The following is a 17,588-nucleotide window of genomic DNA, read 5'->3' on the forward strand; positions in this document are numbered from 1 at the left end:
AGCCACACATCATCCTGACTTGGAGCTACAGGGTATGTCATTGTTCCTTATCGCTGGATCCAAATCCTGGAACTCCCATCTCAGAGTTGTGTGTGTAACTACAGCACATGGATTACAGCAGTTCTTGATGGTGACTTATCATTAGCTTTTTGATTGACAAGGGAATTAAGGGTGATGGAGGATAGGCAAGAAATTGGATCTAAATTTATTGATTGATTGATTTATTGTCATGTGTACCGAAGTATAGTGAAAAGTTTTGTTTACCAGCAGTACAGACAGATCATAGTAAGCAAGGAGGCACAGATCAAAACGACTTACACAGAGGTACAGGTTAAATTGCACAGGGCATATGCTAGGCAAGATCACATTAGCAAGATCAGTCATTATTTGAGGCTAGAGAGTCCATTCATCAGTCTAATAACGGCCGGGAAGAAACTGTTCCTGAACCTGCTCGTGCATGTGTTCAGGCTTCTGTATCTTCTGCCTGATGGCAGAGGTTGTAGGAGATCATTACTGGGGTGCAATGGGTCATTGATGATGTTGGCAGCCTTTTCGCGGCAGCGAGCCACGTAAATGGAGTCCGTGATGGAAGGTTGGCTTCCGTGATGGTCTGGGCTGTACAGAAACTTCTGTAGTTTCTTACAGTCCTGGGCAGAGCAGTTGCCATACCAGGCAAGATCCAACCAGATTAGCCATGATCTTACTGAATGGTGGAGTGGGCTTGGTGACATTCGTGATGGAAGGGTGGGAGGTCGATTTGGGGAAAGAGGGGTGAATGCCATTCCCTCACCCCTATTTATGACCTGGTGATCCGTGTAATAAATTTAAGATGTTTCACATTATACTAACATACCAAAACAATACATACAATTTTAGGGGAGATGTCAGAGGTAGGTTCTTCACACAGAGTGGCGGGCGTGTGAAATGCACTGCTGGCAGTGGTAGTGGAGTCAGAAACTTGAGAGATTTTTAAGCGACTCCTGGATAGGCACTTGGAGGATAGTAAAACGTAGGGTATGCAGGGTAGACTGATCTTAGTAGGATAATAGGTCGGCACAACATCATGGGCCGAAGGGCCTGTACAGTGCTGTACTGTTCTATGTTCTATACATCCTAAACTAAAATTATCCAATGCATTGCAAGATAATCAGGACAATTATTTCTGACCATTTTTTTTTCAAAATAGAAGTAAATATAATAGTTCCTACAGTGAAAAAGAAATTTATTTTGTTTCTGGTGTAATATAAACAAACTAATCTTCCATAATTTTGCCAAAAATGAATAAAAACTGTCGAGGCTGAAAATACTCAGGAGGTCTGGTGTAATTTATGGAGAGAGAAACAGGAGTAATCTTGCAGATTTTGAATTTACATAAAGATCTATAGAATGGTCATATTGCACTGTTAGAGCTTCCACCTTTCAGTTATGACATTAAACCACGGCTTAATGATTTGCCCTCTCAGCTCATATAAAATATCCCATAGCTCAAACTGAAGAGGAACTGGGAAGCTCTTATTGGCACCTGGACTACAATAACAGATAAGATCGCTAAAATAGGTCACCTGATCATTGTTACTGTGAGACCTTAATGGACTTTTAAAGCTGTATTTTCATTAATATCAACTAAGACCCTTTAAAAAAGCATTTAATGTATTGTAAAGTGCTTTAATTTGTCCTGAGGTCACAAACTGCACTATTTTCTCACAAATCATTTCTTTACCTGGATTTTGTTTACACCAAGGAAAAGTCGCTGTAGTTTTACCAGTGGATATAGGTTGTTAAGATCACGCATCCTATTCTCCTCTAGGTGGAGCTCAATGAGAGAGGTTTGGCCCAAAAAGGAGTTCTCATGGATCATTCGGACTCTGTTTCGCTCCAATGATAATTCAACAAGGTACTGAAGGCGATCAAGCCCCTCAATCTGACTAATAAAATTGCCTATAATGTAAAGAATTACAATGACTCAAATAGTACATATACTGTACATATAAAAATGAGTACATCCACTTAACTAAAATTTTATTTCTTCAGAATCAAGGAGGTAGGATGGACCAAGTTTAGTCAATCCATTTCTCCAATTGATAACTTTTGATGGGGACATTTCAGATCATTTACACTTTTCTCTTGCAAGACCATGCAGCGAGTACAGAATTTTTACAGTTGTTCAAAAAGGAACTGGACAAGGGTAAAACATCTTGAATTATGTGGTGAACTAGTCTTATTTAATAGTGCAGATTCCTGGAGCTTACTTGATTGTCTTTGCAAGCTAAACTGGAATTTTCCAAGGTTGCACTACTGGCTGTGTGACAGAGAAATAGAAATAAGAGGAAGGTTGTGGATATGGTTGGACTTCAAAGATGATGCTTGCCCCAGGGATCACAAGAGATCCTGGCAATGGCGAGAACTTTTGCCTGTGCTGAGTGGAAAATACAAGTAGGGTACCATGGGATATAATGTATAGTAAATGAGGCGAATTTATGAACTTAGAGTGAGAAATCCCAATAGGCCTTGTGGAGAAAAACCCTCCACGAAACTTACCAAAATTGACAATAGTCAATTTCTACTAAAATTCAGCCCATAGTCATAAGTTTATTTTCTTGTGGGATGTGGTCATCGCTAGCTGGCCAGCATTTCTTGCCCAAGCCTAGTTGTCCTTGAGAAGGTGGTGGTGAGCTGCCTTCTTGAACTGCCGCAGTCCTCCTACTGTGAGTTGACCCACAATGCCATTAGGGAGGGAATTCTAGGTTTGGACCCAGCGACAGTGAAGGAATGGCGATATATTTCCAAGTCAGAATAGTGAGTGGCTTGGAGGGGAACTTGAAGGTGGTGGTGTTCCCATATATGTGCTGCCCTTGTCCTTCTAGATGGAAGTGGTCGTGGGTTTGGAAGGTGCTGTCTAAGGATCTTTGGCGAATTTCTGCAGTGCACCTTGTAGATGGTACGCATGGCTGCTACTGAGTGTCGGTGGTGTATGGAGTGGATGCTTGCGGATGTAGTGCCAAGCAAGCGGGCTGCTTTGTCCTGGATAGTGTCAAGCTTCTTGATTGCTGTTGGGGCTGCACTCATCCAGGCAAGTGGGGAGTATTCCATCACACTCCTAACTTGTGCCTTGCAGATGGTGGTCAGCCTTTCAGGTATCAGGAAGTGACTTACTCGCTGCAGTATTCCTAGCCTCTGACCTGCTCTTGTAGCCACTGTGTTTATGTGGTGAGTCCAGTTGAGCTTCTGATCAATGATAATGCCCAGAGTGTTGACAGTGGGGAGTCAGTGATAGTAACACTGTTGAATGTCAAGGGGTAGTGGTTAGATTGTCTCTTATTTGTGATGGTCATAGCCTGGTGTTTGTGTTGTGCGAATGTTACTTGCCACTTGTTAGCCCAAGCCTGGAATTTGGCCAGATCTTGTTGCATTTGGACATGGACTATTTCAGTGTCTGAGGAGTCATGAATGGTGCTGAACATTGTACAATCATTGGTAAACATCTCCACTTCTGACCTTGTGTTGGAGGGAAGGTCATTGATGAAGCAGCTGAAGATGGTTGGGTCTAGGACACTACCCTGAGGAATTCCTGCAGAGATGTCCTGGAACTGAGATGACTGACCTCCAACAACCATGATCATCTTCCTATGTGTCAGGTATGACTCTAACCACTGGAGAGTTTGCCCCCTGATAACCATTGGTTCCAGTTTTGTTAGGGCTCCTTGATCCCACACTCAGAGTAAACTGCTTAGGCTTTAGACTGTGGATACTTGAGGACCACATTTTGGCTGTGAACAACATATTAATTATCTTAGGAAACCATGTAATGTCAGAGACAAAGATTTCACGATGTACTTTGCCAGATACCACAACTGCAGCTTTCTGCCTCATCTGAAAAGTACAGAAGTAAATTTGTTTTCACTCTCATTTGTTGGTTAAGCATGTGTAGGTTACCACTTACCTTCTAAACACAATACTCTCAAATTTATGAGTCTATTTAACTGCAGCTGAACCAGGCTAGAGATGCCATTGTAGCCTAAGTGAAGTACTTCTAAGCTTTCCATAATGGGAGGAAGGTTTTCATAGCTTGCATCTCTGCTGTCAGAAGGGAAACACAATGGTGAATCATGCAAGAAAATAATTTTTTGTTGGAACCTGTTATTTAAAAAGCAGTAAAATTCATAATTGTGCATTTCTATGGAACATAATTTTGGAGAACAAAAAAATTAGAATATTTCTTAAATGGTTAAGGCTGGGACTTGTTTAACTTCAAAGGGACGTAGATGTCCAAGTTCAAGAGTCACTGAAACTTAATAAGTACAGCAAGTAATTAAGAAGGCAAATAGGTCTATACTATAGGGAATGAGTATAGGTGTACAAATGTCTAACTGCAATTGCATAGAGCTTTGCTGAGACCAAGAGCAAAGATTGAATAGACTGGATCTATATTCTCTGGAGTTTAGAAGAATGAAAGGTGACTTATTAAAACATATAAAATTCTTCTAGAATGTTTTCTGTGTCTGAGTGTGGTTCTAGAACCGCAGTACACAGTCTCAGAATAAGATGTAAACCCTTTACAGCTGGGATAAGGAGGAATTCTTTACTCAGGGAGTTGGAGAGGGGTGGTGGAGGGTTGGTGAATCTTAGGAACACCAACCTAGATGGCTGTGCAGGTTCAGTATTGAGTATTAGGTTTGGAGATTCCTACATTTTAAAACCACCAAAGAATACGTGTATAAATGCAGGAAGATTAGATTAAAATAGAAGATTGGTCATGATCTTATTGCAAGGTGGAGCAATCTTGAAGGTCTGAATCACCTGTTCTTAGGTGAAGTAAATATGTTATTATAAGGGTGGATAAAAGCACCTAAACAGCAAGTTCCAGGATTGTTAGTTCCATTAGTTTTTCTTATTCATTCACAGGATCTGGGCATCACTGGTTTCGCCAGCATTTAATATACATCTGAACTGCCCTCGAAAAGATGACATCAATCACTTTGTTGGAAATGACATGGCCTGCTAGATGATTCTGGGTCTATTTAAGTCTTTATTGTGGGTTTGGAGTTACACTTGAACTGGACAGGACAAAGACATCAGAAAAGTATATTAATAAACCAGTTGGCTTATTTTACAACTCTCCACTCCTGATACTAGCATTTTATTGCAGATTTAACTAATTAACTGAATTTAAATTCCCCAGCTGCTGTAGTGAGATGTTAAGTCATGTTTCCAGATGATAACACTATTATTTAAGAAGGGAATGAGGGATAAACCAGGAAATTACAGGCTAATCAGTATAACCACAGTAGTGGGGAAACTATTGGAAGCAATTCTGAGGGACAGAATTAATGTGCACTTGGAGAGGCAGAGATTAATCAAGTTAGTAAGTTCTGTTATGGGGAAGTCATGTCTGAACAACTTAATTGAAATTTTCAGAGGTAACCAGGTTGTAGATGAGGGCAATGCTTTCAACATAATCGACTTAGACTTCAGCAAGGCTTTTGCTAAGATCCTGCATGGGAGAATGATAGTGAAGGTAACAGCCCATGGGGTCCAAGGAAATTTGGTTAATTGGATCCAGAATTAATGAGTGACAGGAAGCAGAAGATGATGGTTGAGGGGTGTTTTTGTGACTGGAAGCTATTTCAGTGAGTTTCTGTAGGAATCAGTGTCGGGGCCCTTGCTGTTTGTGGTATACAAATAATTTAGATTTGAATGTAGGTGATCAGTAAGTTTGCAGATGATCCCAAAATTGGTGTGGTGGTAAATAGTGTGGATGATAGCCTTAGATTACAGGAGCGTATGGACAGGTTGGTCAGATGGGCTGATCAGTAGCAAATGGAATTCAATCTGGATAAGTGTGAGGTGGTGCACCTGGGCAACACAAACAAGAAAGGGAATATGTGATGAACATTAGGATACTGGGAAGCACAATGGATCAGAAGAACTTGGTGTGCATGTCCACTTAAGATAGCAATCAGTAGATAAAGTGGTTAAGAAGTCATGTGGAATACTTGCCTTTATGAGATGAGGCACAGAGTTTAAAGCAGGGAGGTTAAGTTGGAGCTCTATAAAATGTTAATTAGGCTACAGGTAGAGGATTGTGTGCAGTTCTGGCATCCAAATCATAGAAAGGATGTAATCGCATTGGAAAGGTGCAGAAGAGATTTACCAGGACTTTGCCTTGGCTGCAAGTTTTAGATAGGAAGAAAGACTGTTTAGATTGGGGTTATTTTCCTTGGAGCAGAGGAGACTGGGGGGGAAAGGCATGATTGAGATGTTTAAAAAAATAGTACGTTGGGCATAGGTAGGGTAGACAGGAAGAAACTTTTCTCTTGGTGGAGGTATCAAGGACCAGGGGGCATGGTTTTAAGGTAAGGGTCAGGAGGTTTTAAAGAGAATCAAGGGAAAAGGTTTTTAACCTTAGGGTGGTGGGAATTTGGAACTCACTGCCTGGAAGGATGGTAGAAACCATCATAACATTTATGAAGTATTTGGATATATAATTGTGATGCCAAGATTTACAAGACTATGGGCCAAGTGCTGTAAAATGGGATTAGACAGTCCGGTGGTTGTTTTTGACCTGCACAGACTTGATGGGTGAACGGTCTTTAAAATTATGCTCAAATCTTCCAATCAGAATGAGAAACCTTGTTTCTGACCCCAGTCAGACAAAAAATTTCACATCTTTTCTGATTTTCCTGAGGAATCTTCCGATGAAGATCCTTCAGCATTAATTCAGTGCAGGAATCCTCAGTGAGAGCAGCAAAGACCATTTGCACAGAACGTAACCCTCATTTTTACTGCCTTAGCTGATTTTCTTGGATTTATTAAAGGGTTTAAATATACCAAAGTTCCTTCGAAGAGCTATGAAGGTAGGTGTATAAAGAGGTAGGGTAGATATGGCAGGTGGATTAAGAAAGTGGTTAAAGGGACAGGTGGAGTAGGTAGGTTGGGGTCGAAGGGGATGTCAGTCTGGTTTGGGGGGTTGTTCAGGGAGTTTGGTGGGAGTTGGGATGTCAATGAGAGTAACGTTTTTTTTATTAATTTGCACTGTTGGCTAGACTAGCATTTATTGCCCATTCTAAATTGCCCAGAGGATAGTTAAGAGTCAACCATATTGCTATAGGTCTGGAATTACATGGCAAAGATTGCCAATTTCCTTACTAAAAGTCATTAGTGAACCAGATTTGTTTCTACGATGATCAACAGTGGTTTTATGGTTACCATTAGGTCAGTTCTTTATTCCAGACGTTTAATGAATTCAAATTTTACCATCTGCCATAGTGGGATTCAAACCCATGTCCCCAGAGCATTGGCCTGGGATTTTGGCTTGCTAGCCTAGTGACATTGCCACTACACCATTGCCTCTGGTCTATCCTCTCCCTCTTGAAGAAGGGCTTATCATATGTTTGATGTTACTGACAGGAGAGAAGTGGAAAGTATTCAATCTTTTTTGAGTTGAATTACAAGGAAAATAATCAGTTGACTATTTTGTATATAGTGATAGGAAATTGATTGTAATCATATACCTGTTGCTCCTGGAAAGTCCTGACTGTCCATAGCCACTGGATGAGACCTTCTGCTGAAGAATCTGTCTATTGGTCAAATGAAGTTGAGGCTTTTGTCTTGGTAAAATGGTCTCAATGTGGTTGTGGTTTAAGTAAAGCACCTTCATATTAAGCAAAAGATTAATTGTCTTTTACCATTTGTCAAGACTTCAGTTTTGTTACTGTACTTACTTATCAGATTCTTGTTCTTTTAGTCAGTCTCTAGGAGGTACAAAGAGAACCAAGGAACACACTTGATAGTGAACAAAAATGTCTATGACTTGTATGTCAGTCAATAATAAGATTGGTTTCCTAGTTTATTTTCTGCGAAATGCGCATTCCCATTGAAAAACATCACAAAAAATGAGTGCAGACCTGCTTTATTGGGTCCTATTTTGGTAACTCTAGTATTTTAAGCGCTAACCTTGGGATTACAGAGTTGCCCCTGCAACTGTACTAGAAGCAGACCTGTTGATGAGAGATAGAGCTCCCTAGCACATTTTCCAATTGGACCATTGGCTGCCTGTTCCAATACAGGTGTGCCCACCCAGAAGGAAATGCCAGTACAACTTGGATATGACAGAACGTGGCCAAAATTGTCTTGAATATCTTAACATGGAATTCCAGTTCAGACCACACTGTTGCTATCATTTCCAACTTTTACCATTTTTTAAAATTTATATTTTCTTCTGGGCAAGAAAATGGCTTTACAGTTGGTCTCTGAATGTCCAACTACAGTTTTCATAGTACCCCTGAACACGCCAAATATGATTAAAGACAGGGTAAACACAGCAAGGATGTTCCTGATGACTGGCAAGTTCAGAACCAAGGGTCACAATCTAAAAATACAGAATAAGCCACTTAGGACTGAGATAAACATAAATTTCTTCACACAGAGAGTGGTGAGCCTGTGGAATTCTCTGCCATAGAAAGCAGTGAATGTTTTGAATCTTTTCAAAAAGGAGTTAGATATAGTTCTTAGTGCTAAACCAATCAAAGGATACGGGGAGAAAGCAGGAGCAGAGTTCTAGACCTATGATTACAATGGATGGCAAAGCAGGCTGACGGGCTGAATGACCCATTCCCAATCCCAATTTCTATGTTGCTACGGTAAGAATCTATTTTTTAAACTGTCCCTGCTTCCTGAGGATTTGTTTTATCAGTAGCAAGAAAATCCAAATTCTAGATGTTTACTACACAACTGTTATTTCCATTTCATCAATGTTATGTCTGACTGGAGGGCAGCGCCACAGACCATTTTAATTGCTCAGGATAGGAAATTCTGGCAACCGTGGGGCTGGGCAGTCTGCTAGAAAAAACACACCTTGGGTATTCTGTGGAAAGCAGCTAAAATGATCAGTAGTATAAGCACATTGATATGATTAAAGGATGGATATTTATTGCACCAGCCTATAAATTTTGATTAGTACCTACTTACCATTGAAATAGTCATACAGTATAGAAGAGTCCCTTTGGCCCATTGACCCATCTACACTAATCCATTTTCCAGCATTTGGCCCATTGCCTTGAATGTTATGACATTATAAGTGTTCAAATGCTGCAACAATATGTTCTAACTTCATGTATATGTTGAGCAATCCAATGTAATGACAGTTGCAGTAAATATAGCTAAACACATAAAGAACTCGAAGTCATTTATGTACCTTACATAAATAAATGTACAGACCCTAATATGGATAATGAGGAAAAGTAAGTGACTGGGCAGTATATTAATATCACTACTATGTAATAAATTATCCAAATAGAGAAAAAAATATTTTTAGAAAACTCACTTTGACACGAGGGAGATAGACAAGACCACTGAAGGATGTAAGATTATTGCGTTCCAAATTGATTCTTTGTAAACGGGCAAATTTCCCAGAAGGTCCAAGATCTACAGATCTGTCAAGATGTATATATAAGTGACATTAAATAATGATATTTATGCACTTGTGTTGCAACTGCTGCTACATTTTAACTTTTCAATTGAATCTTTGTATTTCTTGACATTTGCATAAAATGATCCAAAAATTACAACAAAATTACAAAAGCCTTTTTATCCAATTAATTCATGTTGGTGTTAATGGTCCTATTAGCAACTTTGCTAATCTCATGCACCACCCATCTTGTTTCCATATTCTTTTAACCTCATTTTCTTCAACACATGAAAATAACTTATTCAGTGTTATAGTAATGATTGCCGTTTAAAGGGTGAATGCTGTAAGACTTCAGATCAACCGATTTCCTAGTTTTAGCTATATGTTAATCCTCCTTCTGAAGTGTTCATGATTTTTTAAATCATAATTATTTGTAGTCTTAATAATTTGAGTGTTAGTTTTATTACTGTTTTGTAATAGCGTTTGTACTTATACACTCAATTGTAGAGGGCTCTTGACAACATTGCTTACAGTGGACAGATAAAGTGCTGTTGAAGAGAGGAGGGCAATAATAACTGATGAAATTTACAGACAACCTTATAGCTGGACAAGAAGTAAAACAACATCTTTTTCTGATTTGAACACTTGCAAAAACCTGATATTTTTCATTTGGGCCAGGTAAAATAAAAGCTAATACTATTTACTTTTAAGAAGGCTTTGGATAAAAAGTGCTGAAGTTGTTTGTTCTAGTCAGAAAAGAATATTATGAAATCTAGTTTAGAAGTAATATACCTTTTTTTTGCAATCTTGTACATTGTCTATTAATTTAAGTGCACGGTGCCATTTTTTTTTGCATTGTTGTACATCTGCTGCCAAGTTCTACCTTCAAGGACATAATTTTTGTGCAAACTGTCCAGTAATCTCTGGATTGCTGTACAGCCTAGCACCTTAGACAAGCAGTAGTTCAGAATCCTACTTCAGCAAAGGTAGCAAGATCATTGAACCTTTAAGCATTAATCTGCCAACTGGCCACCTGTTTTCAACGTTTCACTGCCAACAGCCCTTCAAATTTCTAGACTGACCTCACCTTCGTATAGTATCTGAAAATCTTCGGGTCTCATAACAGTTGTTTTAGGTATGTCTGAATTGACAATGGCAGTTTATCTTGTCGACCAACAAATGTTTGTCACTCATTTAAGAGGCATGAGCTGTCTTTAAAGGGAATCATAGGCAAATCATTTTCAGACTCCATTTAGGCAAGTTGCCAATGAACCATGTAAGAAGCATTGGCAGCCTGTCAATTCAATGTTAATGATACATGAGACCTATTTTTTTCTACTTAATGGTGCTAATGTGTTCAGTCGCAGGCTGAGTATGGTGTCATGTCTGAACTTCAAAATGTCTGATGTATCATTGACTGAGGGCAAACTGAAGCCTTACATTTTTGGGCATTAGGAAAGAATTATTGGTCTAGGAGTATAGATTTACCAAAGCGATGGCATTTCAACGGTTAATTTTAAAAGACAGATGACACAAACTTGAACTTATTCTCTGGAAGGTAGATGATTGAGCAATGATTTGATCAAAGTTTTCAAGATATTAAAGAGAACAAAGCGGATTAAAATATAAAAGGTACCTACAGGTTCTTGTTGTTGTTGTACAAATAGAATAGATTAGTTGAAACTATTGTGACGAGTTGAAGAGTCTAGGATTAGAAGGTACTGTTCAAATATTAGAGCTGTGCCTTTCAGCAGTAAAATTAAAACATATTTCTTTATGTAAAGCACAATAAAAATTTGGAACTCATTATCGCAAGTGGCAATTGATGGTAATTTTAAAATTAATAATTGATTTGAGATGGATACATTTTTGGTAGCTAAAGGTATCACAAAGGGATATAGAACAAAGCCAACTGTATAGAGTCAGGTTACAGATCAACCATAATCTCTGTGAATGAGTTTGTAGTGATTGGAATGAGGGCCAGGTGGATCTCATTGACTATAAGACTCTTGATTGGGGTTGTTAACCTGGGCCAATCAGGGAGTCCTGGCTGACAGACATAAACAGGAGATCCAGAAGGCCTCCTCATTCCAGAGACTAGCTGTCAGCTGGCTGGTCAGAGCCCATGTATTGTGAAATGTAAATAAAGGGTGACTTGGTAACAGGATACAAGCCTCTGCAGTCATTTCAGTTTTAACTGCTAAATCACCAACTATTACTCCTATATTCCTATTATAACAGACTGATGGATTCACACGGCTCTCCTCATATTTGGATTGTCTGGCTTTTCATGAAAAGGTGGTGGGAGCAGAGTTCTCATGTATTGTTAAGGCAAAGATGGGCAGATTTGTGTTAAGAGGGTGAAAGGTTATCAGGAGTATACAGAACACAGATTTGAGGTTACAATCAGAGGTGCCATGATCTTGTTGAATGGCAGAGCAGGCTCGAGGGACTGAATGATCTATTCTGTTCTTCATTCATATATGCCTTGATGATTCAGGTAGTTCTCCTATAACGTGATAGTTGCATTCTTGTGCGACCTTATGCTACAGAAAATTGCGTTATAGCCAAATTGCTATATTTGTGTTATCCAAACAGCGTCCACAATTCATAAATCATGTTACAGCCAATTCGCTTAACGAAACACATGTTACAGCAGAAATACCTGTACTTGGATCAGGAGCTGTTTAAACCCATATATGGAATTTCATCTACCTCTAGTTCCAACATGCTACATAAAGACTGTAGTACATCAATTAGAGATAGGGACATACTGTCTAGAATAAAACACTTGGAACCTTTATTTTTGTTTTGCTGGGTCAAAAGCCCGAAACTCCCTTCGTAACAGAACTGTGGGCAGACCTACACTACAGGGAATGCAGTGATTCAAGGTGGCTACTCACCACCACCTTGTGAAGGACATTTAAAAGCTGGCAAGGCCAGTGATGCCCACATGCCATGAAAGAATAAAAATGTTTCATACATTTTAGCAATAAAACTTTCAGTTTGGATATTAAATTATTAAGTACAAGATAAAGAGGAATGAAACCTTGGTTTGAGTAACTCAGTGAGGTCAAGGACGTAAGGGGGAAAGGGAGGTAAGGGGAAAAGGGAGGATGGTAGGGAGGAGTGGAAGGAGAAGGATGGGAAAGGATGGAGAGGGCACTGCGGCAGGTTGGAAAAGAGGTGGAGGTGGAGGTGGAGGTGGGGGTGGGGTTGGGGAAGGGAAAGGCAGTCAGAAAAGCAATCAAAAATTGTAAATCTCCTGTGTATTCTATTTACTTTACAATTAAAACAAATCTCAAAAATAATTTGCAGAATTTACCACCACTATAGAGACAGGGCAGGGAAGCATGTTAAATCACAAGGCAGTAGTTGGAGTTTTACCTGCAATGGCGGCCCTCTGCCAGATAGGGAAATTACTGGTTAACCTTTCAGTGGACTAAACAGTGCCCTTCCCAGTCATAGAGTCATACAGCACGGAAACAGATGTTTCATTCAAACTTGTCCATGCCAACCAAGTTTCCCAAACTAAACTATTCCTATTTTCCTGTTTTTTGGCCCATATCCTTCTAAACTTTTCCTATTCATGTACCTATCCAAATGTCTTTTAAATGTCATAACTGTACCTGCATCTACCACTTCCTGTAGGAGGTCATTCCATGTATAAACCACCCACTGTGTGAAAAAGTTGCTCCTGAGGTTCCTTTTAAATCTTTTTCCTCTCATTTGAAAAATATGCCCTCTAATTTTGAACTCCCCGACCCTAGGGAAATGACATTTGCCATTCATCTTATCTATGCCACTCATGATTTTATAAACCTCTATAAAGTAACCACTCAAACTCCTATGTTCCAGTGAAAAAAGTCCCAGCCTATCCAGCCTCTCATTATAACTCAAACGCTAACATTCTTGTAAATTGTTTCTGTACCCTCTCCAATTTAATAATATCCTTTCTACAGCAGGGCCACCTGAACAGTAGTCAGTACTCCTAAAGTGGCCTCACCAACATCCCGTACAACTGCAACATGACGTCTCAACTCTTATGCTCAATGATATGAACAATGAACATGCCAAAAGCCTTCTTTCACGCTCACTTTGGTCCTTAGACGACCATTCCAATCAGCAATGGGGCCTATCCCCACTATCTCAGCTCACAGCTGTCTGTCAGATAGGCCACAGTGGTCCCAGGCTCTAATTATCAGGTTGGATAGATGTATGACACCCTCATCTTCCAGGTGCAGTGTCCACACCACTTGTTGTGGTGCTGAGTTGTTAGCACTTCAATTCACTGGCAGCTCTCGGGGTGAGTAATCAATTAGTTATATGCCATGCTTACAATGTATTCTTGACTCCTGCAGAGCACCAAAATGGAGTTGGCCCTCTCATTTTTTCTCAGGCTGTTGGCAATGCCCAGCATGAGAACAAAATTCTGCCCAATATCTTTCATGTTATCCTCTCCAGCCAGCAAAAGCAATTTAAAAGTGCAAACCAGATTCCAAATAAACCATAAAGTAAGTATATAATTTATGCAATTGCTTTGTGACAATTCTCCCATTCATCATTTTTGGCTAGTACCAGTTGAGAACGTTCAAAACTTGATGCATTTAATAACTTGACTTAAAAGAAAACTGTGGTATAAATTTAATGTTGACCTACCACAAGAAAGATTTAAGCAAGTCAAAGAGAAAGCACTCTATTTTGACCCAAAGGTTCACATTATGATTATTATACTTTACCTGATTGCAGATTCAGGCATCTCCAACTTCAAAATTTCTGAAAAGTTTGAATGCCCCAGTCTCTCTGTAACCATGTCAGCAGTTAATCTACCACCAAACACGTCTTTTGCATTTTCAGATTCTGCTGGTTCCTGCAATCAAATGCAAAACTTGAGATTTTATAAGGCCCTAACTCTTTTCAGGCATAATATTAAAATGTAAAATGCACCTGCAAATTATTTTTAATTGTGTTTTATCACAGATCTCTCAGGAACTGAATTGTTCTGGCAATGTAAGCTTTTAAATGTACTGTAGTTTGTTGCCTGCAGTCATGGATGATAGTGGCTCCAACTTCTTTTCCATCACATTGCTGACTAGGAATCTCTCCTGCTTTAATTGTGCGCCATCAGCATGTATTGAAGGATTTGCCGGTTGATAATTAATCTGTTTGGCCAGGTTATGAACATACCTTGCTTGGTGATTAAGTATTGGGTAGTAAATGAACCTAGGGCTTCTGACTCAGAGGCAGGGACACTATCTGTGTGGCACAAGACCTCCATAATTTACAAGTATACACAAATAGGTCCAGAAAGTTTATTGTACCTGCATTCCTGGTTTCACTTCCATTGTCAATTGTCATTTGATTCAAGTGAAAAATGTTGGAAGAGAGTACTGATCCTGCTGTGTGCAAGGGGTTGTGGCAATTCTAAACAGTGAAATTCCTGTATCAGAAACTGTTGTTGGATATAAATTCTGCAAATTCTGAATTTGTTCAATAATAGTAGAAATGAGCTGTTATGCTGATTGTTTTACACCCTGGGAAATTTGAGATTATTTTTGTTAGAAGCACATTTTCAACTAAAGGCAGCAAAATTTTTTAAACAAAAAGTGTTGAAGCAAAAATGTGGTTTAAAAGCCAATGAGACAGACTTCGAGGCTGCTTTCTGAAAGGCTAAACAATAGCCTGCCTCAGTAATTGTTCAACACTTCATACCTGTGGCAGGCACCATGGAATCCCTGTTTCTTAGGTTTGACAAACACACTTTCTTTTGACAGCGATACAACAATGCTCAAAATAAAGACTCAACAATCCATGCAGTCAGCAAGGGTTTTTCAAGAGAAAACTGAGATTGAAGACTTTAGAATGCATCCTTAACAGCTCACTTTGTGCATGTACACAGGTAGCATTCATCAAGTTTTGTTGTACACTGTTGTGCAAAATGGAATAGATTCATAACAGATTTAGGGGCCCCAACAGGCCATCTGTGAAGTACTGTAAACCCTGTATTACAAAATATTACCAGAAAAGTCATGAGCAACCAAAAAGCACCATCAAAATGTCCAGATTTAAACAAATAAAGAAAAATTCTCCTTTGTTACAACAAATTGGACTATGCAAACTCACTTGGTTCATCATTGGGAAATTAGCTAAGGCGTGCTGCTTTTATCATTTAGACCTATAATTACTTCCATACCAGAACTGACTTCAAAGGTTAAGTTATAAGGAGACATTATACAAATTAGGCCTGTTTTCTCTAGAGTTTAGAACGTCAAGGGGTGATCTACTCGAAGTCTTCAAGATTTAACATGAGAAGAAAAGTTAGATAAAGATGGACTATTTCGACTGGTTGGCGATTCTATAACTAGGGGACATAGTCTAAGAATTTGGGTAAGACCATTCAGGAACAATGTTAGCAAACACTTCTACCTACAAATCTTTGGAACTCTCTTCCACAAATGGCAATGGATGCTGCATCAGTTGTTAATTTTAAATCTGAGGTAGAAAACCTTCTGTTAAGCCAAAGTATTAAGGGGTAGGGGACAAAGCAGGTGTATGGAGTTAGGCCACAGATCAGCGACAATCTCATTGAATAGTGGAATAGGCTCAAGGGGTTGAATAGCCTACTCATGTTCCTAACTCAAACAGTACCAAAGTGAGAATGACTTCATCAATTTCACCATGAATACACACAAAAGTTAGAAAACATTTTAGACAGAACAAATTATTGAACATGCCATAGTGTTAAGGGCTTGGATGGAGAGGAATTTAAGTGTGTACAAGAAAATTTTCTTATTTGGCATGTGGATGTACCTACCAGAGAAGGAGCAAAAACTTGATCTTCGCTTGGGAAATAAGGTAGGGCGAGTGACTGAGGTGACAGGAGGCGAGCATTTGGGGCCAGTGATTATAATTCTAGCAGTTTCAAAACTGTTATGGAAAAGGATCAACCTGATCTAAAAGTTAAAGTCCTAAATTGGAGGAAGGCCAATTTTTATGGTATTGGGCAAGAAATTTCCAAGTTGATTGGGGGCAGATATTCCCATGTAAAGGGATGGCTGGAAAGTGGGAAGCCTTCAAAAATGAGATAAAAAGAGTCTAGAAACAGTATGTTCATGTTTGGGTGAAGGGTAAGGCTGATAGGTGTAAGGAATGCTGGATGACTTGAGAAATTGAGGTTCTAGTCAAGAAAAAGAAAGAAGCAGATGTCGGGTATAGATAGCAGGGTTTGAGTGAATCCTTAGAAGAGTGTAAAGGCAGTAAGAGTATCCTTGAGAGGGAAATCAGAAGGGCAAAAAGGGGACGAGATAGCTTTGGCAAAAGGGATTCTACAAATACATTAAGGACAAAAGAGTAACAAGGGAGAGAATAGGGCCCTCAAAGATCAGCATAGCCGCCTATGTATGGAACTGTAGGAGATGGGTGAGATACTAAATGAGTATTTTGCATCAGTGTTTACTTTGCAGAAGGATACGAAAGCTAGACAACTTGGGGAAACAAATAGCAATATCTTGAAAAGTGTACATTTAACAGAGGTAGTGGTGCTGGCCATCTTAAAATGTGTAAAGGTGGATAAATCCCTGGGACCTGATCAGGTGTAATCTAGAACTTTGTGGGACGCTAGGGAAGTGACTGCTGGATCCCTTGCTGAGATATTTGTATTATCGATAGCCACTGGTGAGGTGCCAGAAGATTGGAGGTTGGCTAACGTAGTGCCATTTTTAAAGAAAGGTAGTAATGAAAAGTCAGAGACCTATAGACCAGTAAGCCTGACATCAGTGGTGGTCAAGCTGTTGGTGGGGATTCTGACGGACAGGATTTATATGTATTTGGAAAGGGAAGGACTGATTATGGATGGTCAACATGTCTTTATGCATGGGAAATTGTGTCTCACTAACTTGATTGAGTTTTTTGAAGAAGTAACATAGAGGATAGATGAAGGCAGAGTGGTAGACATTGTCTATTTTGACTTCAGTAAGGCGTTCAACAAAGTTCCATGTGGTAGACTGATTAACAAGGTTTGATCACATGGAATATAGGGAGAACTGCCATTTGGATACATAACTGGCTCGAAGGTAGGATACAGAGGGTGGTGGTGGAGGGTTGCTTTTCAAACTGGAGACCTGTGACCATGGTGTGCCACAAGGATTGGTGCTGAGTCCAACTGCTTTTTGTCATTTATATA

At 39.4% G+C, this 17,588-nt stretch overlaps 1 protein-coding gene across 2 annotated transcripts in view; it reads right to left on the reverse strand.

Annotated features, from left to right (window-relative positions):
- Positions 1-17,588, reverse strand: part of lrrc9 (leucine rich repeat containing 9) — a 182,687-nt gene that overhangs the window by 25,761 nt on the left and 139,338 nt on the right. For both annotated transcript variants that reach the window (XM_048599971.1, XM_048599972.1), the window contains 5 exons: positions 14,146-14,276; positions 9,323-9,431; positions 7,512-7,651; positions 3,941-4,077; positions 1,721-1,938 (listed from right to left, as the gene is read on the reverse strand). In XM_048599971.1, the coding sequence (XP_048455928.1) occupies positions 1,721-1,938; positions 3,941-4,077; positions 7,512-7,651; positions 9,323-9,431; positions 14,146-14,276 (735 nt within the window). The remainder of the gene's footprint in view (positions 1-1,720; positions 1,939-3,940; positions 4,078-7,511; positions 7,652-9,322; positions 9,432-14,145; positions 14,277-17,588) is intronic.

Source organism: Rhincodon typus, chromosome 8, assembly GCF_021869965.1.
Source record: "Rhincodon typus isolate 14 chromosome 8, sRhiTyp1.1, whole genome shotgun sequence".
Taxonomy (NCBI): Eukaryota; Metazoa; Chordata; class Chondrichthyes; order Orectolobiformes; family Rhincodontidae; genus Rhincodon; species Rhincodon typus.